Raw genomic sequence first — 27,921 nt, 5'->3', positions numbered from 1 at the left:
GCTAGGGGACAGCAGAAGGGCTGTGGGGGAGCTAGACTACCACCCATCAGCACCCTATTCCAACACACACCCACTCTTTGCACTGCTACAACCCTCATTCTGGCCTGTTTCCAAGGTTACTGTATTTTAAAACTTCTCCCTCACTCACCCTTACCTTAGGGAATTCATCTGGGCCACTTCTGCAAGCTAAGGTGGCACAGGGTCTCTTCCAGCCCAGTCTTCCTCTGAGCCCAGCAGCACCGAGCGGGCATCTTCCCCAACCTGTTTGCGTCAACTCTGAGCTTCCCCCACCTCTGCTCCATCTAAGACTCATGCCTCCCTTTACGCGAAAGGCTTTTAATGTTGGAGGTCCCTAAGGATAGAAGAGAAGGGAATGTCATCGCCAGCACCCTTCTTGGTGACAGGAGCATGGAGAGGTGGACAAGAGGGCAGTCTACCCGCAATGACTCAGAATGACTTTACTTAGGAGATAAGACCATGATGTGGGGTCTAAGAGCGCCCCAAGGCCCAGTTCTCACAGAGGCTGGATAGCTCCTGCAAGGAGCTTTCTTGCACCAGAAAGGCCCAAGCCTCAAAGTCTCATGGGCCAACAGGAAAAGTCTCACCCCCTCCATGCCCCCGAGGTGTAGGCTTGGGGGGAGCTGCTACTGGGTCTTACAGTCCCCATCACTGCTGTGGGCTGTCTTCACTTTCTTTAGCTCCTTCTGAAGCTCTGCCTCAGCCACCAGGATCTCCTTTGGCTTCTGGTACTGTGGACGGAACATAATTCAGTCACATTCCCCCTCGGGGTTGGGGGGACCTGCTCTGATGCCTTTATTTGAAAATGAGGAAACTGATGCCTATAGGGTTGAAGGCTTTGTTCAAGGTCACGTGGCTGGAGAGGAGCCTACCACCAAAACCCCACCCAGTCCTGTGATTTCCACCCCTCCACATCACCCTCTGTCCTCTTCCAGCTATGATTTACAAGCTCAGACCCTCCCTGAGCACCCCCACCCCACTCTCCCCACACTGAAGTAGAAGTGCCTGTACTCTAACAAGCACACTCCAGGGGTTGGGATGGAACGGGGGGCCCCTATGGGAAGGGAAGTGGGCAGGGAAAAAAAGGATGCAGGGGCCAAGAAGTCTGAGTGAATCTTACAGAGATGATCAGCGTGCAGTTGGCATGAGCAAAGCTCAGCGAGGACACATCCAGAGGTAGCTGGTGTCTGTCTAGGTCAGGAATGGAGAACTTCTTGTAGTACCTGTGGAAACACCAAGAGGTCACGGGCACATCTGGCAAGGTGACCCCCAACAACTGGGCAGCAGGCACCTCTGGCGCAGTTTCTACATAGTTCTTCCACAGAGCCACAGAGGAAGGAGGGAAGCCAGTCAGGACACCGGTATGTTAGAGCTTAGTGGCCCTAGACAGAAAAGAATGAAAGGCCTCTGGCCAGGCCAGCAGCTTAAAAGCAGGACCCGTCATGGTTCCTTGATCGGACCAGGGATGAGAGTCACCCATGCTTCCGGCTCAGGACTCCCAAACATTCGCAGAAGAAGCCTCCTATAATACACAGCTCGGGCAGGGCAGGCCAGGCCTCCTCTGCACCCCAAGAACATGGGAACATGTATGGTAACAAGGGACAGAATAAGTACATCTAGAGATGTGGCCCAAAGCTGGGGACCAACAGTTGCCATTCACATGGGACTTCCACTGAGAGCCTCAGCTACTTTTTCTTCTTTTGGGGTCTTGAAGGCCCTGCTGGCCTGCCTCTAAGAGAGAAGTATATTGACAAGGAGACATCGAAGAGGACAAACCATGTGACTCATCTCAGAAGCTGGATCTCTGGCACTTGGACTATTTTGCTGGCCCTGAGACCCCCCCTCCTCCGTTTTCACACACGGTCCCTATCATCTGCAGGTGTCAGCCCAGAGATTAATGATCCCTTTCAGTAAAAACAAACAAAACCAAAAAACCCAGAGAACAACATCTAGCCCATAATGTGTACAACTGGACTTTGTTTTACAGGAAATTTGACCTTCTTTACTGAAGAGGAAACTCGGGCTCAGAAGGGTGAACTGTCTGGCCTGGCTTCACAGCCAGTGGTCAGTGGAGTCAGGATTAAAGTTCCTCCCTCCTGCATGGGTGCTTATTACACCAGAGCACCTCATCACACCTCATCACTAGTAACAGGCCTGTGTGGCCTTTTCCTCAATGGAAGTGTAACCGAGACCCCGGCAGTGGCTGTCATACCCGTCGCCCAGGCATCACCGCTGCTGCAGTGGCCGGGAAGGGCAGTGCTGCCTGCAGGTACAGACAAACAAGTGAGGGGCCTGGAGAGGATGGGGCTTTTAATACTTCCGAGGGGCCTGGCCCTTGTGGTGACAGCTACCCCGAGTCCACTTCAAAAGCCCCGATGCCCCAGGGACTCAGAGAGTTGACATCAATGCGGCACTTCTGTCCTGCTCTCCTGCCCAAATCCCTCAGAGTTTAGCCGAGGCTCTGGGGGCCAGGGTGGGGGGCCCTCCTCCCAGGTCCTCTGCTCCCGCCAAGGTGCTGGGACCCACGGCAGGAAAAGAATGTTTACTTAACGGCTGACAGTTCAAAAGGAGTGGGGGCTGGGGGATCCTAATGGCACCACAGGTTTGCTTTATTTTCCAAAGCTCTGCCCCAGGGAAAGGCGATCCATCTGCCTGCAAACTGGGGTGGAATGCTGCCTCATCCTCTGCCTAGCCAGCCCGGGCTGAGGGCTCTTCCTGGGGCCCTTGGGCTGGCCAGCAAAGGTGGCAGACACTGATAATAGGGAGGAGTCAAAGGTTAAACAGCAGAGATTAGATGAACACAAAGGCTTGTTAGGAAGTGTTAACATCTTCCCTGCAAATATACACAAGAAACAGAACTGGGGGAGCAGCAGCCCAAGCACACGCAGGGCCTGTATAAGGCCTTACTGTGCAGGGCACAGGGACATCCTTTCTGCCCACCTGTCCTGTGCCAGGGGGGACCGGGGACAGAGGGGCACATTCCCCAGGCTGGGACATCGAGACTGAAAAAAGAAACCCAGACAGCTTGGCCTCAATGGTGACAATGACAAGATCAAAGGAAACTTGAGGTGCGTGGCTTGCCTCCTGTCTAGCCCCCCACCTTTCACCATGAGGCCAAGGCATGGAGGCAGAGAGGTTTGGAGGCTCAGCTTGGTCTTGAGTCTATTCTAGTGCATTTAGTTTACTGGCTGAGGTTACACAGCTTTCCACAGAGGCCCCTGCCGGGCAGTGTTCAAGGAGGTTCAGGGCTTCCGCTTTCTTTCCTCGGGGCAGCCCGCCCCCCTCTCGCCCCCATTCCTGGCCTTGGGGGTTTGCCTTGAAAGGAACCACACTTGACTTTCTCATCAGTACCTGGACTAGAGAGGGACCCACTGTGCTTCTGGAAAAGTCAGAATGCTCAGCCTCAGGCAGCCCTAGGGAGGGAGCAAACATGTCTCAGGCATCAACTGTGCCCCAGGCCTTAAGCTGTGAGCTGGGGATTTGAGGAGGAAGAAGAAAGAAGGCCCTATCCCTGCCTGAAAGCTAAACCCTTACAGCACAGTGGTTCCTGGGGTTTCGGAGGACACACGACACTCCCTGTTCCCATCTCCCATTACTGTTTTCAGTCTCAGTCACACGATGAAAAGTGACATTTGTAAATGCTTATTCTGGGCCAGAATAAGCCCAGATACACACTGCTCTACACACACTGAATCCTCAAAACAACTCTCTCAGGCTGATCGCTTTTATTATGCCTTTTACAGAAGAGAAAACTGAGATACGGACAGTTAGGTATCTTGCCAGAGTCACAAAACTGGTACACGAAGAAGCCCTTATTACAAGCGATGATTCCCCAAACCTCCTGACCCTCCCTCTCTCCACATCCTCTCCTCAAAGAAACAGACCCCCTGGGCTAGGTTCCTCGCTCTGTCCAAGGATGGACTCCTCTGGGCCCCAACCACCCTGCAGGTCCTCTGGGCACTGTAACACAGTAGCTCTCCTTTCTGAATGTCAAAAGTGTTCCAAAGACACGGGGAAGCAAAGGCTCTCACGATAGCGCCTGGTCCCAGCCCGTGACCCTAGGCAGGCCCCTTAACTTCTGGGCCCTACTTTCTTCCTGAAAATTCCTTCCTCAAATAAAGGAGCTGAATGAACTTTAGTCACTGAACCAGATGAACTTTAAGTCACTGTCAAAGGACAAGAACAGGACAACTCTACCTCTCTCAACCCTGAGCTGAAAGGATGGCTCCTTCATTTTGGCTGTTTCAGAAATCACCTATGGTACCCCACCACTCTCCTACTGTATCCCTTTCCCAATTTCAGTCCTTTCCCAACCTATTCTCCCTTGCAGGGAACTGAGAGAGGGCACAAGATGCCAGGCCTTTAGGAAGAGACTCTGAAGAGAGGCGGAAAGTAGAAGCAGGCTTTGCTGTGAACAGTCATACGGGCTGTGCCCACAGGCACACAGGCTTCGCCAGGGTGGCCCACAGGAGCCTCAAGCCAGTCCAGCCCTTAGAAAATCAGCAGGCAAACCTTCCTTCTTTCTTAAGCATCACAGCTCCAGGCAAACCAGTCATCCCTGCCTGAAGCAGCCCTTCCTAGACTCACGATGCACATTCACCTTACTAAGGCTGTCGGAAGTCCTACCAAAGAGAAACTTGTTTGATTCAGTTTCCTGAATTTATTTGACCATGGAATCCCTTTTTTTCTAGTGATGCCTATTAACACCTCCCACCGTGTTAGCATCACCAATGTCCAATCAGCCAAGTCCCAATTCCCAAAGAATTGCTGAAGACATGCTTCGGGCTGGCCACTGTGCTGGAAGTTTGTCTACGTATGATTTCATCAAATTGCCCAAGCAATCTGTGAGGCAGGTAGGAGTATTCTCCTGTGATACATGAGAAAACCTTGCCCAAAATACTATAGTTAGTACGTGGCAGAGACCAGATTTAAGCCAATGTTTTCCCACTCCAGTGCCCTAGTTCATTACACTTATAGCTGCCAGCTTCTAGGCTGAGGCTAACAATCTTCTTTCTGCATAAACACTCTTATCAGGAATAAGCGGTGCCACACCGGGATTCTGGAAAAGCACTTTCTTTCTTCCTTGATTCACCCCTCACTAATACCTGAGGCCAAGGACATGATATACTGGAATCAATTCTTTCCAGAAAAGTGGCCAACCCAGTACTTCAGGGACAAGGCAGGTATGGACAAAGGAACTCTGATTTTTAGTAGGAACTACATTCCTGAGTATTAGAACTGGGGCAGGCACAGAACCAGCAGGAGAAAGAAGGCAGCAAATCAGAGAGAAATGCCACAGTGTGGTGGAAACTGCAGATGCCTGGGTAGGCATCCAGACAGTCACCAACTTTCCCTTTGCAAGTCAGTTCATCATGCTGACTTTATAGACGCAGTGATATAATTATTAACGTATAACACAAGAATAAAAATATGTATCCTGCCCAACACCAGATGGTGTGATGATCAAAAAAAAGACTTTTTAAAATTATCTTTTTAAAAATTTATTTATTTTTGAGAGAGAGAGAGAGAGAGAGAGAGAGATCGATCAAGTTTCCGCACAGTCACTGCAGAGCTCGATGAGGGACTCAAACCCAAGAACCATGAGATCAGACCTGAGCCGAAATCAAGCTTAACCAACTGAGCCACCCAGGAGCCCCAGAAAACATATTTTTAAAGTATCCTGAGAAAGCTGAGAGTATCCTGCTCAAAAGAACAGCCACTGAGTCCAATCAGTGGTAGTAAAGATATAAGACACATTACTGCTCCTGGTAGATGAAAATGCCACTAGACTCAAGAAAGAGCCAGTTAAAGATTTAGCAGCCTTTCTCTCCTACCTCGGGCAGAAGGACCTGAGGAAGACTAGTCTGAACCAGGCAGGGCAACTGGACCAGAGGCTCAGTGTGGGCTCCCAAGTGGGCACTCAACATACTTCTCTCCCCAACCCCTGCCCCTCTTGGGGCACCACTCCCATCCCACCTGGCCTCACCCATCAGTTCAAAAATGTCTCCCCACTGCCTTGAGCGCAGGAGCGGGCTTCTAGCCACGTTGCTCCTGGCCAACAGCGCCACCTATGGCTGGATCTGTGTAGCAGATGGGACCCAGCGGAACTGCCCGCAGATGAATTTTTTGGTGAGCTAGCTAGCCTCTGCTCTCTCACTCCCGGGTAATCACATTTCTGCCTGATATCTGTATTCGACAGTGACCTCTGGGGGACAAAAGGGAGGCAGCAGCCAGCTCCACAAACTGCTAGGCTGCAGATTCAAGTGCTATCAGAAGCACTTTTGTTCCCAGTTTGGACCCAGGGCCCCTTACGCCAGGGAATGCTTGCTGAAGCACGGAGTTTGTTTTCCTAAAGGCAATTTCTCTGTTGTCTGAAATTGCTAAATTCCACTTTAGGCACCGACTCCCGTTAATGATGAGAACAATAACGGGAACAAACTGCCTTTTATCTGAGGGCTTCAAAGTGCTTTATAAACGCAAACCCTTATTATTATGACTTTATATTTATAGACAAGGCCCACTGCAGGGGCTGCTGGCTGCATGTAGAGCAATAATCTTGAAATTAATTCATTCATCTCCACCCCTTCCCCATCCCCTTAACCCTGCCACAGTGAGAGGGTATGGGGGGTCAGAAGCGGAGGGCAGACCCACGGCTGCACTGGGGGAGCCTGGGAGCTTTGCTAGTTCCCCATGGGCCTTACAGACCTGAGGGAGATGGGAGGGGAGGTTGGCACCACACCACCTGAGGAGAAGGACAAAGAGCTGGGTCCTCCTTATGCATGTGAAGCAGTGGATGGATGGATGGTGGCACCAGGGGCCTAAGCTTAGCCACCCATGAGGCGTGCTGGGTGGCTTCACAGTCTGTGGACCAGTAACTCCTAAAACCCTCCAATTTAATGCCCCAAATGTATTTCGTAGGAGTTGTTCCTATACTGCAATCCCTCTGGACCAGGGCAAGACCAACCCATTACAGGGCTCTGCTCCTGTGACCACTCAGAGCTCTGGAAATCTAAACAGCATCAATGCATTTCCAAGATGGTCAACCAGGAAGCAGCCCTGCCTGAATCAAATCTCCTTCTTGGCCACCTTCTGTCCCCTCAACCCCACATTTTGCCTACCCGCCCCCCACCCTCCCACCAGAACACACTGAGAAAAACAAAGGGAAGTTGAGTACCCCTTCTAAAACAGAATATAAGAGACTTCCAGGAGGCCAAAGTACCTGCCTACTGCCTCTCAATCCCGTGAGGGATAAGGTGTGCTGCCCCAGACTAGTCCTTTGAAGTCCTGTAACTGCCACCTCAGATGGGTGTGCCTTCCAAGCCATGGCTCCCTGATAGCCCCGACAGTGATGTCTGTCACCAGGCCAAATGCACCAAGGATTGGATCCAGCCAGGAGGTCAAGGTTGATAATCTTATAGCAGAACCACCTAAGATCACAAGTTAACAGCCAGGTGATTCCCTCACCCCCTCCTCAACCCCAGTACGTGCCAGGTACCAGACCAGACATTTTTTGCTCAAATTTCCCTGCCCTGATGGAGCTGATTACTTTATTTGAGCTGCTCCTGCAGAAAGGAAGCCCTTCAGCTTTCAGCACCTTCAGGGCTTCAGTGCAGCCCTCCTCCCTCCCTCAGAGCTGGAAGAGGAGGCTGCTCTCCCTCTGGGGTAGGGAGCAGTCGGAGCCCTAACCCAAGGTCAAACCCCTCCCCACCTCATGCTCATACACAAGGCAGGCTCCTGAGGCCACTTACTTTTTGTTGGTGGTTCTGACAACGATGCAGCGCTCTTTGTGGTCCACACAGACACTGTAGACATCCTTAGGGTAGGGGAGGTTTCGAATCCGCCACTGGAAATTCATCTTGGTGTCCTTGCGCATGAAGATGGGCTGCACAAGACAAATCCAACTTAAAGACGGCTCTTGGAGAGGGTGGGAAGGGATGGCTCCCTGCTCTACCCAGGGCACACAACAGGAGACCCTCCTCTCCTCTCCATAGCTCCCTTCTGATGCTGCCACTGTGTGACATTCCAGGCCTGGAGCCCTCTTCCTGGGATGACCAAACCAAAACCCTTTGGGACTTCATTCAAGCAAACACTTCTAGAGGGCTGTGTCCAGATGGGTACACTGGAGACAAGAAGGTGAAGACATGGTGTTTGCCTTCAAGAGCCAGCAGCCCACTCCCACCCCAGCCTCCCCAAGACACCTGACAGATAGACATACATTGGCATTGTTTTCCTTGATGAATTCAGGCCCCAGGCTCCCTGCTCCTGGGAGTGCTGGCTCTCCCACCTCAATCTGCCACTGGCCCAGGGCTCCCAGGGCACTTTTCACACGCCACTTTCTCACTGAGGAGAGAAGGAAGCAATGGGATTACAGGGAAGGAAGGGACCGCTCTTACCCGCTGAATCACTGACATCATATTAGGTAACTGGTAGAGGATAAAAGTGGGCATGACAGGCCTTTACACCAGCTTTGCACACCCAGGCAGGACCTCCCAACTACTCAGTAGAGCATGTCAGCTTTGGATAACTTGGAAAGCCCCCATCATGGATACCCAAACTAAAGGGATTGAAACAAAGCTCTGAAAGGAGCTAAGTGGAGTTAAGAATCCTCCAGGTGTGATTTCAAGTAAGGGAGGGATGTGCAGGTTAAGAAAAGAGTAGCTACTGGTAACGGGGAACATTTGGATCCCAAGAAGTGTGAGTTGAGACGTACTTTTTCCCTTTACAAATGTGCAAAGGAAAAATTAAGAGGGTGAAAGCTGACAGATTTGTCTCCTGATTCAGAAAGTCCAATATAGAAATTCACTCATTTCAGGTATACCTGGCTTACAACAACAGCCCAATTTGTATTTAAACAAAATTTTAGGCACGTGCCATATTTTAAATGCCTTATTTACAGAAGATCTAATGTGAAATCTTTTGGAGAGCAGGATCACCCTTTTATAATGCAATCAATCATTTCTATTTTACCTTGTTTCACAACCTACATATTTACATAAGTTTTTTTTTTTTTTTTCAAGTAAGGCGCATACGGTATGGAAATCATAAGTGAAAAGACTAGCTTGGTGGACATTACCTGAAGCCCCCTGCCAGGACTTTCAGGAAGCCCACTCATCCATGTCGTCATGGTGTAGCCCCTGAGCCCATCCCTGCAGGGGTGCCTTCCCGAGCTCTAACGCAGGGGCTCCTTCCCCTTCCTGCTGCACCGGGGTCCTTGGCCAGCTTAAGTGGCGCTAAAGGCCAGCAGGCTTCCTGAAACGTCGTATGGAGCTAAACAACTCAAAAAGTCCCTGGTTTTCTGCCGAAGTTACTCCTGTCCGCTCCTGTTTCTGGACTGGGGGGTGGTGAGACCTGCCGTCTTGATTCTCAGGATGGGTTTGAGACCTTTTGAGCGGCCGTGCCAAACCCAAACACCCTCCCTGCTCCAAGTAAGGCACGCAAGCTGAACACAAAAGTGTGCTGTAAAATTAGAATTTTCCCTTGAATATGTGCTTTTATAAGGTCTGCTGCATTCTGCAGTGTGATTTTATTACGTCTTAGGGCCAAAAATTCTCCCTAGAAACACATTTCCAAGTTTATAATGAAAATTAATAAGGAAGAGTAAAACTTGGAAATATGCTTTATAGGCAACTTTTTTTTTTTTTTTTTTTTTTCACAAATACTTCTACTCTCTTAAGTGAATGGGCTGTGACCGGGAGTGTATCCAAATCTATTCATGTAATACATCGCTTAACTGGAAGCCAGCCTTCTGGCTGTCTCACCGTTTTCTTTCTTTCTTTTTTTTTTTAAAGACACCTTGGGATTAAATTCTTTGCTAGAATGTAGAAGAAGGTCTTCCTACTCATTCCTTTATGAGACAAGAGCCAATAAACAGTTTTGGTGGAGTCCTTATTTTCCCCATGTACATGGGCATGAATGCATGCGTGCAAATACACACTTTGTCTCATCTTTCTTGTCCTGTCTTTGTTCCTGAACTCAAGGACAGTTCCTGCGGCAACAGAGGACTGTTTCCACCTGCTGTCACTCTGATTTGATTATATGTTAAACTCAAACTAGTGTGTGCAAGGTAGCAGCTCCCTGGGACGCTGTCCTATCTTCCCAGCTGAGCCAGGGCCAGTCCTTGGAAAGGAGACTGTCAATGACCCTACAGGGTCTGATAGGGAATGGATGAAGGAGGCAGTGCCTGGGGGCTTTTTCCTAAATCAGCAGGAAGCAGGCTGATGTCCTAGACTGCTGAAAGGGAGCCCCATCTTTCAGGTGGGCTGGAAAGTAGAGGTCCTAAAGGCCTCTTTCCCCAAAGCTCCAAGCTTTGGCCCGCTTCCAATATGGATAATTACATTCCCCTTTCCTAAATACTCCCTGCAGCTTAAACTGGATGCAGGATTCTTCTTTTCTGCCCTAAAACACTGCAACATTGCTCTGTGGCTATTAAACAGCTGCCACGTCCCATCCCTGAGGAGGCTGAAGGGAATCGAGTGGGTCATTTATAAAGCCGGTGAAGTGCTTGGGGATGAAAGTGCTCAATATCCTCCAAATGCAGCCTGGGGTGGTTAGGCTGGCGGTCAAATACCAAAGCAGATTAAGCCGGTAATCCAAATGTAATCGCTGGGGGATGGCCTGCCCTTCAGCCTCTGCCCCCCTGGACATGCTGTGTTCTTCTGGGGCTGGTTTGATGTTCCGATCATTGTTATGGGGCCCTTCAGGTTTTTCCTCTATGACTACATACAGCACGCATTGTGCGGGGTGGGAATGAATAGCATTGAGAGGGTTGAAAAAAATATGACACTACTATGCTTATTAACACCGACTGGAAGAACTCTATCCTACACAGATGCGCTATTGGCAAATTACTTTCTGCATTCTTGTAACAGAAAACCAGTTTATCCAATTATCAAATTTGTATAGTTAGCTGGAAAAATGGAAACAATTCCCATTTATGGCTATAATAACCCTGTCCATATTTTACTTCATAGAGTGCTCAAGCTGATGTTAGTTCAGGCCCTGAGATTGTTTATACTTAAAAATGAATAATAAATGGTATTTTGCAGCTGGCAGGGGTAAGGTGGAGTGGTTGGAGATGGATAAGAAAAGGATCGGCTGTTCAAAAAGGGGCCAGTGGTTTGAATGGGGTGTTCCTGTCTGTCCATCTCTTTTCTGCTCCTACCAGCCCCTACTCCGGTCATTCCGGGGAAAACAAAATTTAGTAAGAAGAAAAGAAAGCAGGATTAAACATCCTCAACTCCCAATACTATGTTATTGTGGATTAAAGCATGGGCTCTTAACCAGGCAGACTCAGGCTTAAATCCTAACCCAGAAACTAACCAGCTATGGAATTCTGAGCAAGGTGCTTAACCTCTTAGAGGCTCCGTTTTTTTTCTGACTGTAAAAGAGGACAACAGCGCACACCTCATCAGGTGGTCATGAGGATGATTCAGTGAGATAACTCACGTAAAGCACTTAGCATGGTGCCCAATAAAAGTTATGGTATTAATACCATTATTAGGTCAACTTCAGCCAAACAATGTTCTCCTCTCAATCTCCATTTCTGCTTCTAAGAAAAAAGGAGTTTGTAGGCCACTGTCTATTCCCTACCCGCCAAGAGGAGAAGTGACAGGTTAACGTGGGATGCTACAGATGAAGGCACCTAAACTTGTTTTTCATTTTAACTTCACGTCCAAGCACAACTAAGAGGCCTGGGGTTATTTGTTTGCCTGTTTTTATGGCCACAGCAGCTACAGCTGTTTTATTTGCTCTGAGTAGCAGAGAGAGGTGGTGCCGGGGGCTGGGGGAGAGTAACTCCAGCTAGTCTCTGGCCTGGCAATGGTGGTGGTTAGCCCACGTGACCTCTGCTTTCATAAGCTCGCCCCTGTTAGGCATTCCAAGGCTGTCACCCCCTGGGAGTGCTATAAATTACAATGCATTGTAAGGATATTACTACTGTATTGGTTTCCACCAAATCAGTGTCATATGCTAAACACATCAAGATTTTTAATAGCACCAGACTAAACCAATTGGGACTGGAGCCCAAGCAGCTCATAATAAGGAGGGATCAACACTTCACTCTGTGACTGAACATGCGCAGGACACACATTTTAAGACTGGAGACTAAGAAAATGCAAACCAGTGTAATCCATGTTGTCGGTTCTCAACATTTATGAGCTGTCAGAAAAAGGGAAAACGAAATTCCCTTGTCGATACTACCTGTCGATCAGGCCCAGGAAGAAATTAAAGTCAAGAAAATAACCCAACCCATGATTCCATCACTGGTCTTAGCATTTCAGGTGGAACTTAATAAAGAGACCAACTCCCTCTGCTGACAGCCTCAGGCCCTGGGTCAAAGAAGCAGCTACCTAGCTCTGGGAAGTCAGTTAATGCTGATGTGCATACCTGGGCACAGAGGATGAACAAATCAAATACTTCCCAGAAATCTGAGCTGGAGCCCCTATTCGTGAGCCTAGTCTTAGAGGAAAAGAGTTGCAGGAATGAAAACAACAATGCTGCAAAATCCCCATTTCTACTCCCAACCCCTTTTGATTCAGGCATTCTCCAAGGTAAGGGTCAGATTTCACAGTGCCACCTCTGTGGCCACATGAGTAGCTGCTGCCTCTGATGCTGGCTTGCTCCTGATGTGGCTTCAGAAAACAAACAAACAAAACAACTACAGTTAAAGCCTGCCCTTACCTCTACTCACTCAGCCTATAAAAGGCTCACTTCCGGTTCTGTCTTCCCTATATAGTTCTCACCGACAGTTTCCCTACAGGAGACTTATGCTCTCATTTGTCTGGGGGTCAGGTGGAGTTTACTAGTCCAGCAGACACCCACTCCACCTCTGGTGTCCAGCCCTGACATCACATCATTCTCAGGAACAATCTTGCCTCAGGTTGGAAGTGTTTACCTGTGCTAGGTCACCCCAAGTGTTCCTGAGGGCCCACTGGGAGCCCTTGTCACTTACCAAGTAGTTCGCCTGACTTCTCATCGTATTCTTCGGCCATTTCCTTTCCATCTGGGAACAAATAGTGCACCTTCCTTCTCCCTATGCACAAAGTAGAGAGAGTCGCTTACCCCCAAGCCGCTTCTTGCCTTGCACCTTGCACATCAAGGGATCTACCTGGGAAACACCAACAGCCTTGGGCTTGGACATGAGAAACCCTTCCAGAGCTCCATGAACTCCTTGCCAACCATTGCCCACCATTACTTTAAGACATGTATGGGGATGTATTTCCTTTCCGCGGCTTTCTCTGAATGTGTCTTTGCTCTGCTGTTCCCTCTACCAGCAAAGTTCCATCCTTCCTTTCATCTGTTGAACTCCTCAGCCTTCAAAATCCAACTCAAATGTCACTCCACTGGGAAGTCTTCAGCCACCTTGGCAAAATGCATCACTTCCTTATTTGTTTGTGCCTCCCTAGTATTCTATTCATATCCATAGTGGAGCATTTATCACATAGTATACTTTTTTAAAAAAGCATCCTGTCTCCCCAGGAACAGTGCCACATTTATCTTTTTCTCCTCAGTTCTTAAAACCAAGCCTATGTGGGGGCGCCTGGGTGGCTCAGTTGGTTAAGCATCTAACTTTGGCTCAGGTCATGATCTCGTGGTTCACGAGTTCGAGCCCCGCATCGGGCTCTGTGCTGTCGGCTTGGAGCCTGGAGCCTTCTTCAGATTCTGTATCTCCCTCTCTCTGACCCTCCCCTGTTCACACTCTGTCTCTCTCTCTCCCTCAAAATAAATAAACATTAAAAAAAATAAAAACAAACAAAAACCAAGCCTATGTGCTCAGAATATTTAAGTGGGTTTCCTGACCAAGCACTCCTTCTAGCCATGCCATTGCTCTGCCTTCTACACATCTCTAGGCCATTCCTAGCACACAGCCACATAATGTTAGTCCTTATGTTTTCTTCATGGTATTTACCTTGGTTATGATTTACATTTGTGTGATTCTTTGATTACTGCCTGTCTCTATCAGATAGGTTTCATCCCTCTTGCCTATGGTTTCCCTAACATCAAGCATAGTACCTGGGATATACCAGGAGCTCAACTAAATATTAATTGAAAGAATAAATGAACACTGATTCAACTTTCATTGAAAGAATGCAAGAATCCATGGGTGCCTGGGTGGCTAAGTCGGTTAAGCATCCAACTTCAGCTCAGGTCATGATCTCGAGGTTCATGAATTCGAGCCCCACGTGAGGGCTCTCTGCTGTCAGCAGGGAGCCCACTTCAGATCCTCTGTCTCCTTCTCTCTCTGCCCCTCTCCCACTCACATTCTCATTCTCTCTCTCAAAATAAACATTAAAAAAAAAAAAAAGAATTCAAGAATCCAGGAGAGTCTCCTAGCCCAACTTTTCCACCTATATAATAGTCATAAACTGATAGAAGTAGGTTCCTTAGTGAGCCTAATAACAGGGGACAGGTACCCAACCTACACTTGATGAATAGGAGCCCCAGGGACCTTGAGCAGCTAAAGGAGTCACTATCTGATCTACCAAGCCTTTTCCCATGTAATTCACTCCTCTGGACACAGTTCCCTTAAGTCACTCCTAGCTTGTATTCTGGGGAAACTCACCCCCAAATTTGCAGAGCCTCTTAGCATGCCCCTAGGTTATAGTGCCCTCAATCATCTGGATGGCTCATAGAGCTGGAAAGGGTTTTCCTGTCAGGAGTGGGGTACAAGGTGCTGCCTGTGAGTAGCTGAGGGTGTGGCCTGACCCTCTTCTCCCCCTGGAGTCCATCTTGAGTCCAGGCAGGGTGCAGTGCTTACTAGTGGCCAGCACTTTACATGTTTCATCGCATTTGATTCTCACAGTGACCCTATGTGCCCCCACTATGTGTTTCATAAATGAGGAAAATTGAGGCATAAGGGTCATACACCTTGTCCAATCTCATAAAGCTGTGAAATGACAGACCTGGACTTAAGCTCATTTGAGGCCAAAATCCATGCTCTAATAACATACTAGGAAAATGTGCATAGCTTTAAATATTTGTAAGGTTGAACACTGTTCCAAGGGTTTATTGGTCATTTCTAGTGAATTACCTGTTTAGGTCTTAGCTTATTTTATTTGGGTATTCATCTTTTTTTACTGATCTGATTGAACTTTATATTAACCCTGAATCATATATGTTGCAAATATTCTGTTTCAATTGCCTTTTAACTTTGTTTAAAAAAATTTTTTTTAACATTTATTTATTTTTGAGACAGAGAGAGACAGAGCATGAATGGGGGAGGGGCAGAGAGAGAGGGAGACACAGAATCGGAAGCAGGCTCCAGGCTCTGAGCCATCAGCCCAGAGCCTGACGCGGGGCTCGAACTCACGGACCGCAAGATCGTGACCTGAGCTAAAGTCGGACGTTCAACCGACTGAGCCACCCAGGCGCCCCTTAACTTTGTTTAAAGTGGGTGTTCCCAGGGGCGCCTGGGTGGCTCTGTCGGTTAAGCGTCCAACTTCGGCTCAGGTCATGATCTCATGGTCCGTGGGTTCGAGTCCCGCGTTGGGCTCTGGGCTGACAGCTCAGAGCCTGGAGCCGGTTTCAGGTTCTGTGTCTCCCTCTCTCTCTGCTCCTCCCCTGTTCATGCTCTGTCTCAAAAATAAATAAACGTTAAAAAAATTAAAAAAAAAAGTGGGTGTTCCCAAACGATTGTTTAATTTTTATTATAGTCAACTATTTTTTTCCTTTGTGGTTACTACCCAGGAGTTGTGCTTAGACTATCCTCCCTTACCCAAAGATTATATAATTATCTGTACTTTTCTGTGATGCTACTAACAAAAAAACAAAATCCTAGATGATGAAATATTTGTTTAGATACTGTCCTGTGACCAAAGGAAGTGAAAGCAGATACTCAAACAAGTATTTGTATACCCATGTTCACAGTAGTAATATTCACAATAGCTAAACAAGCAGAAGCAACAAGTGGAAGTGGAATGGGGGAATTAGTTTTTGACAGGAACAGAGTTTCAGTTGAAGAAGATGAAAAAGTTCTAAAGATGGATGGATGACTGTACCATAATATGAATATACTTCATGCCACAGAACTGTATCCTTAAACATGGTTAAAATGGCAAAATCTATGTTATCTGTTTATTTTTTTTGAGACAGAGAGAGACACACACACAGCATGAGGGGGGTAGGGGCAGAGAGAGAGAGGGAGACACAGAATCTGAAGCAGCCTCCAGGCTCTGAGCCATCAGCACAGAGCCCAACCAGGGGCTCGAACCCACAAACTGTGAGATCATGACTTAAGCCGAAGTTGGACGCTTCACCAACTGAGCCACCCAGGAGCCCCATATCTAGTTTTTAAAATAAAACCAAAACCACTGCTGTATGAAATAATGTCCAAAATCTTTAGCTCGGCATAGGAGATCTATCACAACATACTCCAATTTATCTAAATTCCCTCTTCATGCCCCACCATTTCTCCTCACTGCTCCTTGAGAAAAGAGCACTTTTATTCACCCTTGCATCCTAGCACCTGACAAGGTGTGGGGGGGGGGGGTTGTTCTGACTGGGTGAGTGCTTCGGCCTCCCTGAATGTTTTGTCATTCCCCTATTAATGAGGCATATACTCTCACACTGCCACACCTTTCTTTACATGTGAGTCATTCCTCCTGGTACAGCCATCCCCTCTTCTCCACTTAGCAAACACATATTAATTCTTTAGGACGTATTAACATCACCTCTTCTGTCAGGTCTTCTTTCAAAGAAACGATCATTCCCCCCTTTGTGCTCTCATAGCACTTTATAAAAGATTCCAACTTCTATTTAACACACACTCTCATTTATTTACATTTTTTCCCCTCTCTGCTCTAGTACATACCTCAGCACATAGTAAAAGCCTCCCTAAATGCTACGTGAATGAACGAGCAAATGAGCAGGTGATGTTAATTTACATGCTTCCCTGATTGGCCTCTGCCTACAGATGTGCGCCTCTACTGGTATCCTAAAAGCTACAAAAATTCAGATCTAATTCATTCTGGCTGCCAAGTGGGTCCAGGAAAGGGCTCTGAAGCACTGGGGGTCCTATATCCGCCAATCCTAGGGTGAGAGAAAGTCAAGACTCCATACCCCTATGCCCACCTTTTCCAGGCACAGTCCTGGGGCCCTCGCTCTGTTTTCCCTACAGAAAAAACATTTAGAAGTTCACTTACAAACATATTACAGCTGAAAAGGACCTCAGAGGTAGCCCATCCAGCTCATTTTACAGATAAGGAAAACAAGGTCCAAGCAAGTAAAGAGGCTGTGATTTAACGGCAGAGTGGTAACTAGATCCTAGGTCTCCCGCCTCTTCCTGACGCCAGGCTGCGTTCAGTAACAGAACCCGCGCTGACTGGACGGAGTGGGGAGGGCTAGGGCTGGTCTAAAACACTCTTGGATTTCAGCTTCCTCTTCTACAAAATGGGGTGGAAAATTAACAGCCTCTCGGGCAGCTGCAGGGAGCAAATGCCATAACGAATGTGAAGGAACTTATTTATTAGTAACAGAGTTCAGAGCTGGGCGAAGTGGTGTAGAGGAAACTAGGAGGTGTCCAGAGACGCGTGTTCCAGTCACGTCATCTCTTTGGGCCTCAGTTTCCTCATCTGCTAATGAGGGACTGGGCCTGTCTGGCGGCCGCGGCCCTTCCAGCTCGACCGTCCCAGGCTCTGAGGCCCTTCGCGGAGGTGCCAGCGCGGAGGGCTGGACCCTGGGGGAAAAGGACTAGGGAGCTCGTGAGGGGTCTCGAGTTACCGTCCTGCAGCAGCGCCGTCTTCTCGGCGGTCCGGAGACTCTCCAACCAACCGGTTACCGCCATCTTCCCTGCGCCCAGCCAAGCGCCCCGGCCGCTGCCATGGCAACCATTCCGCCTACGGTCACTTCCGGCTGACCCGGAAGATGTTCTGAGCATTTACCCTTTTCCCCCCCCCCCACCCCCTCCGGCCCCCGATTTCCCACCCACCACGCCCTTCGTCTGCTCTCATTGGCTGCCCTGGTAAGTGGTTTACTCCAGCCCACCCGCGGGGCCTGAAGTTGACCCCACCTGGGACCGAATCACTGCAATGGGCAGGGGTCCTTAGGTCAGGGTGCGGACACTCCAGCCCTCCTCTGGCCTCCAGCTGGGAGTGCCTGGCGCGCGCCAGCTGCGCTCGCGGCGGGTGCCCCACAGCTGCCTGTCGTCTCCACCCCCAGCTGTGAGGCCGCGACTCCTCTAGTCTCGGAAGGCGCCCCACACCTGCTGCTGCCTTGCCCTGTCTCCCCGCACCTGCGGGGCTGAGCACCCCCGTGACGGGAGGTCCGCGACCAGGGCAGGTGTAGGGCGTTCCCCCGCCTCCCTAACACCCTGCTCTCCCAGGGTTTCCTATGCGGGTCTGTGATGGGGTAGAGAAAGATCATGTGGGGTTTATATGCAGATTCCCCCCAGTCCGTCAATCCTCTTGGGAGCCCAAGTAAAGCTGTAGCTCCATTTCCTAGCCTAGCATCTCCTGTTGGTAGAGCCCTTTCAAAGTGGGATGCAGCAGGGCAGATACTGCGCTGAATCTTTAGAGCAACCCCTCCGAGGAATATCATTTTGTACCACTCAGAAGTTCCTTAATAGTCCCATCCTTCCCTTTATTTTCCCCAGTACTCTGACATTGAAAGGCTGGTGAGTGCTAGGCTAAACTGCTAAAGTTCAGTTGGGTTTGAGATACCCCAAGGAACTGGGCTACTGCCCCCAAACCCTGGTCATTAGAGACACCATCTCCATAGGCAAAGGGTTGGGTAACCTCAATTCTGGGTTTCCACGTGATAGTTGCCCTGATCAAATCTAAAACCTAAAGGCCAGGATCCGGCCATCCCTCAATGGACCCAAGGGGCATCTTGAAGGCATTTCCCAAGCGGAAGAAAATTCACGCCGATCCATCATCAAAAGTACTTGCAAAGATTCCCAAGCAAGAAGATGGAGAAGCAGGAGGTGAGCAGACTCACCCTCAGAACCCTCATGTACTTGAACCCTTAGGATTCCTATGTTGCTCATGTCTAGACTCGGATATTAGAGCTGATTCTGCCCACCCACGGACTACAGGTTGGTTTGTATCTCCCTTGCACAAGGCTTGGGCCCCAGTCTTTGACAGGCCACTTGCTCTGTCTATTAATAGTAGGTGTCTATTAATACTTGTTGAAAGAATAAATAAATGAAGTGATATATAGGATACCTACATTGTGCTAGACACTGTTCTAGATTACATGAGGGAACAGGACATATCAAAATCCTTGCCCCTTACATCAAGTGATGGTCCGTGGGAAAATTAACTGTATGTTTGTGGCAGAATTCCCCAGAAGGCTGGCTGTCTAGATGGAAGAAAAATGATTGTTTGGGGGCACAGGACTGTAAAAGGTTCATTCGGATCATATCTGACAGTTATGACATATATGACAGTTATCATATCTGACAATAGGCATCTGGATGTCCCTTACACAGAATGGCTGAGCTCCCTGCGGGCCCATGTTGTGCCCAGTGGCATTGGGCGAGCCCGGGCAGAGCTCTTTGAGAAGCAGATTATCCAGCACGGTGGCCAGATATGCACTGCCCAGGCCCCAGGCGTCACTCACATTGTGGTGGATGAAGGCATGGACTGTGAGCGAGCCCTCCGCCTCCTTCGACTGCCCCGGCTGCCCCAGGGCGCTCAGCTGGTGAAGTCCACCTGGCTAAGCCTGTGCCTGCAGGAGAGGAGGCTGGTGGACACGGCAGGATTCAGCATCTATATCCCTAACAGGTGGGTTGGCTCCAGTCTTTCCTCAGTGTTTTCTGGCAGCATCCTGAGCTCTCCTCTTGGGCTATTCAAAATAACTTTCATTGTCTTAATCGGACACATTAGAAAGCCAAGATCTCAAAGTAGAGTATTAGGAGCAGAGGTAGGGCCAGACCTTTGGGATCTTAACTTGCCATCACCATCCCTGCAGGTACCCGGACCAACCACACGTCAGCAAGGCAGACCAAGACTTTTCTGCTCCTCCTGGAGCCCATGAGGCTCTGCTCAGGACAGCCCTCTCTCCTCCCTCTCCTCCCACGAGGCCTGTGTCTCCTCCCAAGAGGGCAGAAGAGGCCCTGAGCACCCAAGCCCAGGTCAGGAGCCTCCCAGCCCTCGCAGCTCCCTTCCCCTGGGAACTAGGTCACAGAAACAGGCAGGGCCTGGTGGTGGTTCAGAAAGTCCTAGACCCCTGAAAGAGGAAAGACCTCTTTCTTATGAGGCCATTTGGCTCTTCCCAACATCCACCATGTCTGCATTTGGCCAGGCCACATCTACCACATACCACTGGGAATTCTAGGACTGGGCACTGGGGGAAGCCAGGTGGAACATGGCCCCACACTTAAGGAGGTGCAGGTCTGACTCATCCCTGGGTCTGACTAGGAGGCTCAGCCCCCACCTTTGAGGAGCTCTTTGGGGGGCGTGAACTTATTGTCTCATCTCTTTCCCCCTCAAGCCTGGCTCTGATGATGAAACCAGTGATGGGGAAGAGAACCAGGTTAGCGCAGCTGATCTGGAAGCCCTTATCAGTGGCCACTACCCCACACCCCTTGAGGGAGATGATGAACCAAGCCCAGCCCCTGAGGGCCTGGATAAGTGGGTCTGTGCACAGCCTTCGAGCCAGAAGACAACTAACCACAACCCCCATATCACAGAGAAGCTGGAAGTGCTGGCCAAAGCCTACAATGTTCAGGGAGACAAGTGGAGGGCCCTGGGCTATGCCAAGGCCATCAATGCCCTCAAGAGCTTCCACAAGCCTGTCACCTCCTACCAGGTACCCGGGGGCCAGTGCAGGGTATGCGGGGAGATGGGGGGCCTTCTGTTTACTGGCCAGAGGTTGGTGGTGGCACCAGTCACAAGGGGGATTGGGTGGAATGCTTAAGATTTTATGACGTCTGAGACTTCCACAAAAGAAAATGGGGATATGGATGAAAGCAGATTGACAAAATCTTGATAATTACAGAAGCTGCTGACAGGTACTTGGGGGCTCATTATACTGTTCTATTTTGGAATTTTTTCCATAGTAAATAGTTAAAAAAAATTTTTTTTTTAACGTTTATTTATTTTTGAGACAGAGAGAGACAGAGCATGAACGGGGGAGGGTCAGAGAGAGAGGGAGACACAGAATCTGAAACAGGCTCCAGGCTCTGAGCGGTCAGCACAGAGCCTGACGCGGGGCTCAAACTCACGGACCGCGAGATCATGACCTGAGCCGAAGTCGGACGCTCAACCGACTGAGCCACCCAGGCGCCCCCATAGTAAATAGTTTTTAAAAAGTTTAGACTCCGGAGGCCAACAGACCAGTTTGAATTCTGGTTCCCATCATTTGCTGTGTGATTCCAGGCAAGTTACTTAAACCCTTAGAGCAAGGAAAAGGAACTAAGTAAGAAGAGTGAGAAACTCAGGTGTTCCCATGAGGACCAAATGAGATGCTCGCTGTCGTGCAGTAAGGCCCGATACGCAGTCAGACCTCAGTAAATGTCTGCCCTCACTGTTGCGAGGGCAATGGTGACTAGGATCGTCACTACTGCCTTTTCTCTACTTCCTGTGCTCGCCTCCATCCCTCTGAGAACCAAAAGCCAAGTTTCCCAGCCCATTCTATCCTAACTTCTCATCTTCAGTTGTGCCCAGGCTTTACACAGCCATCAGTCGCCAACTAGCCAGGTTGGCCTTCACTCAGATACCTGCTGAAGGAGTCTGCTAGCCTACCACTGGCTCCGCACCTGCCGTCTTCTCATTTTTCTTTTCTACCTCTGCCTCCTCCTCCCCAGGAAGCCTTCAGTATCCCCGGGATTGGAAAGCGGATGGCCGAGAAAATCATAGAGATCCTGGAAAGCGGGCATCTGCGGAAGCTGGACCATATCAGTGAGAGCGTGCCTGTCTTGGAGCTCTTCTCCAACATCTGGGGAGCTGGAGCTAAGACTGCCCAGATGTGGTACCAGCAGGTACCTGTCCCTGCACCTACTTCAGTTTTGCTCTTTCTCAGAGGTCCTGCCCCACAGTTCTCATACCCTGTACTCTGATGGGAACGAACCCAGACTATAGTGAGACCACTTTTCAAGGGGATTAGGTCTCCTGGCTTCCAGAACTGCCCTGTTGCTTGGTAGCCTTGAGGCATTAATCTGTTGTGTAGGCAGAGATAAGAAGTATGTTTCTCTGTCTCCCAGACCAGCAAGGGCCTTCCTGAGAAGACCAGGACTCAGGGCTGAGTATCCAGATCAATGGTTCCCCAATCTGGCCATGCCTGGAATCCCCCAGACCGATGGATTCATGAACCATTATTTTAGGGTTGTGGCAGGGCTGGATTGGGGTGTGTCTCCTGTGCTCCCTACCTTTCTTGAGTCCCACTGATTAGAGACCCGACCACTCCTGGGGTTGGTCCTACCTCAAACCTTCCTTGGAGTTTGGGGGTGATGGTAGCCTTGTGTATGTGCTCACTCACTGCCTCTCCATTGGTCCTGGCTGCTCACAGCCTGCTCATCTGGCTTCTTTTTTCCAGGGTTTCCGGACCCTAGAAGACATCCGCAGCCAGGCCTCCCTGACTACCCAGCAGACCATTGGCCTGAAGCATTATGATGACTTTCTGGAACGCATACCCAGGGAGGAGGCTGCAGAGATTGAACAGACAGTAAGCAGGTGCCCCAGAGCAGTGAGGAGCCTTGCTATAAGCTCATGGCCTGGCTGAAAGTCAGGAACACCTGATCCCTCAGCCGGGAAGTCAGAAGAAGCTGTGGAACAGCAGAGGTTGGGACCAGTGAGGAAAGAGCAAGTTGAGACTGAAGCTGGAGGGGAGGGTGGCTTTGGTAGGGAAGGGCTGCAACACCAGCTCTCTGGATTAGGGTAGAGTGAACATGGGCAGAGATGCTAGAATGATGTTAGGACTGGGTTAACGTTTGGGCTGGATTAGAGGTGGGATATGGTCAGAACTACTTGAGGATATTGGGGTTTGAACTGGGCCAGGTCTGGGTCAGGGCAGAGGTACTTAATGTTTTTTGATTTACAAACTTTTCTGAGAACCCGATGAAAACTATACTCTTTTCTCTCCAAAATTTGTACAAATGTACAAAGTTGTTTTTTTTTTTTATCTCTTTCCAGAGGTAAGGGCCTTCTGAAGGCTCCCCCACCCACCCACCCCCCCCACCAACCTGAGACTGGTTCAGGGTGTGGGTTAAAGTTGGTGTAGAAGCACAGTGCCAGTACAGTTAGGTTTGGGGTTAGAGAAAAGCTAGGTTGAGTTAAGGTTAGGCCCGAATTAAGAGTAGGGTTTTCTTAACATTGGATGCTTTTAGTTAAGATTTGTCATTGTCCTAGAAATAAGATTTGGCCAACATTAGGGTTTGGTTTAGCATTGGATTAGAGAGTAAATTCGTATAAAACCTAGATTAGAGAGAGACTAGGGTGTATTTAGGATTAGATATATCATTTGTTCAGTCAGCTTCAGGATTATGGGGTGGTTGCTGTGGGCAAGGTTTGCTACTTTGGAGTCAGATTCTGATCAGGTAGGACTCTGTGGAGACCCTGGCCCACTTTAGTTAAAATTAGCCTCCAGCTCCACTCCAGGCCACTAGGCCACGGGACTATGAGACTGGCGCAAGATAGATGGACAGGCCCTTTTGTCCACCCATCACCAGACCTTGGTGCTAGTAATGACGCCGTCACTCAGCCACGGTGTCCAGGCACAGAGAATGTCCCAGTGAGCTTCCAGCCCCCAACCCATTCGAACAGCAGTGGCTTCCCACCTGGCCTGCTCCCCCCACTTAAGGGCTCCAGCTTTAGGAGTTTTTGATGGGATTACTCATCCTAGGTCTCCTCCCATCCTCTTGGGAGGCTCAAGAAGGGACTGAGAGGATTAGCAGAGCCATGCCTGTCAGGAGAATTGAGGTGTCCTGGCTGGAGTATCCAGGGCCCCAGAAATCTCAGTGTCCTGGGGTAGAGGCGTGGAGGTCATCTGCATATGAAAGGCTTCAGTGTCTCTGGGGTGGAGGCTAATGGGCTTATTCCTCTCAGTGAGAGTTGATCCTTCAGCTGACAGCCCCCTGTCTTGATTCCCTCTGCACCGAGCCCATTCCTCCAAGTAAGGGTGTGAGTATTGGCTCAGAATTGCCTCCCTCTTTGCTTTCTTTCTTTTTCTTTACTATAGGTGCGGTTGCATTTCTAGGCTCCATTTCCCCCCAGGCCTCAGCCTGGGGCACCCCGCTAGCCACCTGATGAAGCCTCAAGCTCCAACTCACACTCTGCTCTAAGCTCCAAATCCATACCAGGCCTTGGAGGGCTTCCAGGCACCTGGCCCTTTGTCCTAAGCAGACATACCCAGGCATAGGGTTTGGGGCCGAGGCCAAGAGAAGGGGTGTCTCTCCGCTTTTAAAGAGCTCCAGGAGGAAAGATCAGTGTCTTTCCTCAGAATCAGAGCATACACCTCTTAGATCCCTCTTCAGGCCGCCTCTGGTGGTATGAGCACGAGGTTTTCTCTTCTGTCCTAGGGAAGCTGGAGAACTGCCATTCCCCAGGGTAGATCTCTGACATCTCCTCCTTTAGTCTTTCCCTCAGGCTCGTGTGATGCGACCAGGGATTGGTTCGGGGCGTAAGCCGGAAGTGTGGGCTCCTGGGTCAGGGAAGGCTCTTGTGCTGTCAAGGGGGACGAACTCCTTGCAGGGCTTGAGGCCCACAGGCCCTCCCCCCTGCCCCTCTGCTCTTTCTCAGGTCCGGGAATCAGCTCAGGCCTTCACCCCTGGGCTGCTGTGTGTGGCATGTGGTTCTTACCGACGTGGGAAGGCAACTTGTGGTGATGTGGATGTGCTGCTCACTCACCCGGATGGCCGGTCTCACCAGGGCGTCTTCAATCGCCTCCTTGACAGCCTTCGGCAGCAAGGTATAAGCTCCATCTCTGGGTGAGCAGGTTGGCTCCAGGCAGGGCGAGGCCAGCCGACCCCCAGGAGGGAGGGCCTCAGAGTTGCAAGCTCTCGGCAGGAAGCAGGGGAAGGTGGCTTCGTGAGAGTGCCACCTCTCCCTTGTGGCCAGAGCCAGTTCAGGGCAGAGATGAAACAGTCCACCACCCCTCCACTTAGTAATAGGTCCTCAATACTGCCCGCAGGTTAATTGCTTGATCTCACCTTTCTGTGACACTGCAGGGGACATGGGGAGGAATGGCCATGCGTGTTTTAAGGAGGCAGGTGCAGAGAGGGCAAGGTTGCCCAGCAAAGAAATTCACGCGCAGGGAATGGAGGAACCAGGGATGAACAGGAGAGACCTGGGAGGACGGGGCAGCCCAAGCCTGGCTCCCTGCCCTCCCAGCAGCCTTCCCGTGTTGCGCCAGGGTTCCTGACAGATGACCTGGTGAGCCAGGAGGAGAACGGCCAGCAGCAGAAGTACTTGGGTGTGTGCCAGCTCCCAGGGCCGGGGCGGCGGCACCGACGACTGGACATCATCGTTGTGCCCTACAGCGAGTTTGCCTGCGCCCTGCTCTACTTCACTGGCTCTGCCCACTTCAACCGCTCCATGCGGGCTCTGGCCAAGACCAAGAGCATGAGCTTGTCGGAGCATGCCCTCAGCACCGCTGTGGTCCGGGACAGCCGAGGCCGCAAGGTGGGGCCTGGCCGAGTGCTGCCCACTCCCACTGAGAAGGATGTCTTCAGGCTCTTAGGCCTACCCTACCGAGAGCCAGCCGAGCGGGACTGGTGACCCGTGGCTGGGGGGAAGGGGGACTGCCCCACCTGGCCATCCAGTGCTTGTCTCTAGCCTTAGTGGGCTGAACCTCACTACTTCAACAGCCTGGGCCTGAGGGAAAGGGCCAGCCTGGCTCCCACGTTCTGTCCAGCCCTCTCCTCAACAAGAGCAGACTGCTGGCCTTCTGCCTCACCACTGTCTCTGGTGGAGTTCTGGACACGCCCCCCCTCCCCTCCCCCCCCCCCCGCCTCATTTTAAGCAAGAACAGCTGCTGATGTGAAGCCAGTTTCCTGTGCTGAAGGCCCAGACACCCCCACTTCCCCGCCCAAGGAGGGTCTCTCTGCTAGGGGCAAGATGGGGGCTGCAGGGGAGGGGCAAGCAGCTGTAGCTGAGCATCACCTAAGACCCTTTGGAGCAAGAGAACAAGCCGTTTCACATGTCCTCCCTCCCCCTAGCCCGCTTCCTGTGCAGCTGGAGGTGTGGGGACGGGGTGACCAGGCTTGGGGAGGATAGCATTTGAAGGCCCAGGGGTCCAGTAAAGTGCACTTGACATTCAGCCTGCTTGGTGTCTGTGAACTGCTGCAGTCCCTGCCTGCCTTCAACCCGGGCAGGGATGGAGATGGGAGCCAAATGGGAGCCCAGAAAGGCAAGTTAACTACTCTCCAGAAGGGCTGGCTTAAGTCCACTCCTGAGCTCAGAAGAGAGGCAGAGATGGACAGGTAAAAGGGAGAATTCATGGAGTCAGGCATTAGGAGTGCCTGTCTCCGCAGTAGCATCTCTTGTGGGCCCTGCCCTAGAACAGGCTATCAGGACATAAAGGTGACAAGACTTACTAGGAACTGGTGACTTGTGCTACCAGCAGTGCTGAGGCAGTCAGACGAGATTGCGTGGAGGGGAGGGGAAGGCTGGCAGGGAAATAGCCTGCCTGTTTGGGGAAAACTAAAGAGCCTACTCTAGAGACGATGCTGTATGCCAAGGCTGGTGGAGGACTGGGAGTCGGGCTAAGGGGCTCAGTTTGATAGAGGGGATAGGAGCAAGTCCAGCTGGTGGGACCAGGATGGCACTTGGAGGTTGGACCTCGCAGGATGGAGAGTTTAGTGAGGGGAGTGGTGGGGTGGGGAAGAAGGTTTGGACATACCAACTATGAAGAATAATGTGCACAGGGCTGGAGGAGGTGGCTGTGTTGGGAGGAGCAGCAAGGGGCCTGGAGAGGCCTCCTGGCATGGGGGGTTTGGAAGCTGAAGAGATGGGCGCAAGCCTGAGTGTGCTGGCTGGGAGGCAGGGCTGGGGGGCAGGTACTAAGTCCTGTGTCTCTGTCAGTAACTTGCAGAGTCTCAGAGCTGGCCTTTGTTGGCCTGATTTCGGTCAGGGGATGCCAGCATCCCGGCATAGGGATCCCGACTCCAGTTCAGAACTCAAGTCCAAGCCCTGGGGCCCCACCTGCACGGGGCATGCTGGGGAAGGAATCTAAAGCTCATGGAGTCTGGGAACCCTTTTCACAGCTTAGTACCAACCAGAGACAGCCACGTCAAAGGCCTAGAAGCCTCTGTGAGGGGTGAGTCCCTTGGAGCTTCTATTCCCAGGGAGGTGTGGCTGACTGGGGCCCGGAATGAATAAGCCAGGCAAATTCCTGGCCCCTTAGGCTGCTTCTGGACCCTACTTGCAAGCTCTGCCAGGTCTACTCTGAACTAGGCCCCCAATGTCTGCCATCATTCCCAGCAAGGGTCAGAGCTGGCAGAAACCCAAAGCCTGGAGTGTCCAGGTCCAAATGTGGAAGTTGCTTCTCTCCTTTTGCTTCCCACATAAATGCCCTGGCATCCTGTCCGGGCCCACAGTAATAGGGCCTCCAGGGCTGCAAGAGGGAACCAGTGGGTCACCGGGTGACTTGGCCAATTAACCACTTCCCATATACAGAAAGTCCCCAGAACTACAGAGAAGGATAGTGCTGCCTTCTGTGTCTGAAAACAGGGACCTGGCCCCTCAACCTCCTCCCAAGAGATTCAGAATTCCAAAGATTACCTTCAAACCAAGTCAACTCCTTGTCCCACCTCCTGGCAAGGACAACAGGAAATTGGGGAAGAAAGAGCACCCACACCCTCCAGAGAGACCCATTCTGGAGGTGGTATCCTCTTGGCCACTCAGTCTGACACAGGAGCCTGGGAGAAAAGCTGAGGGATGTGTTTCTATCTGGAGAAAGCTGCTCAGTTTGGAGGAGGGGCTGGTTTTCCGAGTCCAAGCTAAGCAAAAAGTGTATTAGAAGGATCCCCTG

At 50.5% G+C, this 27,921-nt stretch overlaps 2 protein-coding genes across 2 annotated transcripts; one reads left to right on the top strand and one right to left on the bottom strand.

Moving 5' to 3' along the window:
• Positions 1–443: 443 nt before the first annotated feature.
• DPCD (deleted in primary ciliary dyskinesia homolog (mouse)) lies at positions 444–17,844 on the bottom strand. Its single transcript, XM_047073332.1, has 6 exons — positions 17,734–17,844; positions 12,968–13,048; positions 8,234–8,358; positions 7,767–7,900; positions 1,139–1,241; positions 444–749 (listed from the first exon to the last, which is right to left on the bottom strand). Exons 1-6 carry the CDS (start codon positions 17,795–17,797, stop codon positions 645–647), a joined length of 612 nt encoding a protein of 203 aa, XP_046929288.1. The 5' UTR covers positions 17,798–17,844; the 3' UTR covers positions 444–644.
• Positions 17,844–26,734, top strand: POLL (DNA polymerase lambda). Its single transcript, XM_047073331.1, has 9 exons — positions 17,844–17,974; positions 18,801–18,934; positions 19,442–19,736; positions 19,924–20,086; positions 20,446–20,763; positions 21,761–21,934; positions 22,489–22,617; positions 24,690–24,858; positions 25,303–26,734. The coding sequence occupies exons 2-9, from the start codon at positions 18,823–18,825 to the stop codon at positions 25,665–25,667; spliced, it is 1,725 nt and encodes a 574-aa protein (XP_046929287.1). The 5' UTR covers positions 17,844–17,974; positions 18,801–18,822; the 3' UTR covers positions 25,668–26,734.
• Positions 26,735–27,921: the final 1,187 nt, after the last annotated feature.

Source organism: Lynx rufus, unplaced genomic scaffold (assembly GCF_022079265.1).
Source record: "Lynx rufus isolate CCGP_SWC_20201006 ecotype Redwood Valley unplaced genomic scaffold, mLynRuf1.p SCAF_11, whole genome shotgun sequence".
Taxonomy (NCBI): Eukaryota; Metazoa; Chordata; class Mammalia; order Carnivora; family Felidae; genus Lynx; species Lynx rufus.
Note: the sequence above shows the minus strand (reverse complement) of the source record. Positions and strands in the feature narration are given on the sequence as shown.

What these genes read in the sequence shown, in the direction of transcription:
- DPCD (XM_047073332.1), bottom strand. Translation starts at nt 17,797, where the DNA reads ATGGCGGTAACCGGTTGGTTGGAGAGTCTCCGGACCGCCGAGAAGACG. An exon ending in GAAGTCAGGCGAACTACTTG is followed by an intron (nt 8,359 to 12,967) that starts GTAAGTGACAAG and finishes TTCTCTCCTCAG; the next exon opens with TGAGAAAGTGGCGTGTGAAA. An exon ending in GTCAGAACCACCAACAAAAA is followed by an intron (nt 1,242 to 7,766) that starts GTAAGTGGCCTC and finishes GTGTTTCCACAG; the next exon opens with GTACTACAAGAAGTTCTCCA.
- POLL (XM_047073331.1), top strand. Translation starts at nt 18,823, where the DNA reads ATGGACCCAAGGGGCATCTTGAAGGCATTTCCCAAGCGGAAGAAAATT. An exon ending in CTGCAGAGATTGAACAGACA is followed by an intron (nt 22,618 to 24,689) that starts GTAAGCAGGTGC and finishes GCTCTTTCTCAG; the next exon opens with GTCCGGGAATCAGCTCAGGC. An exon ending in TGACAGCCTTCGGCAGCAAG is followed by an intron (nt 24,859 to 25,302) that starts GTATAAGCTCCA and finishes GTGTTGCGCCAG; the next exon opens with GGTTCCTGACAGATGACCTG.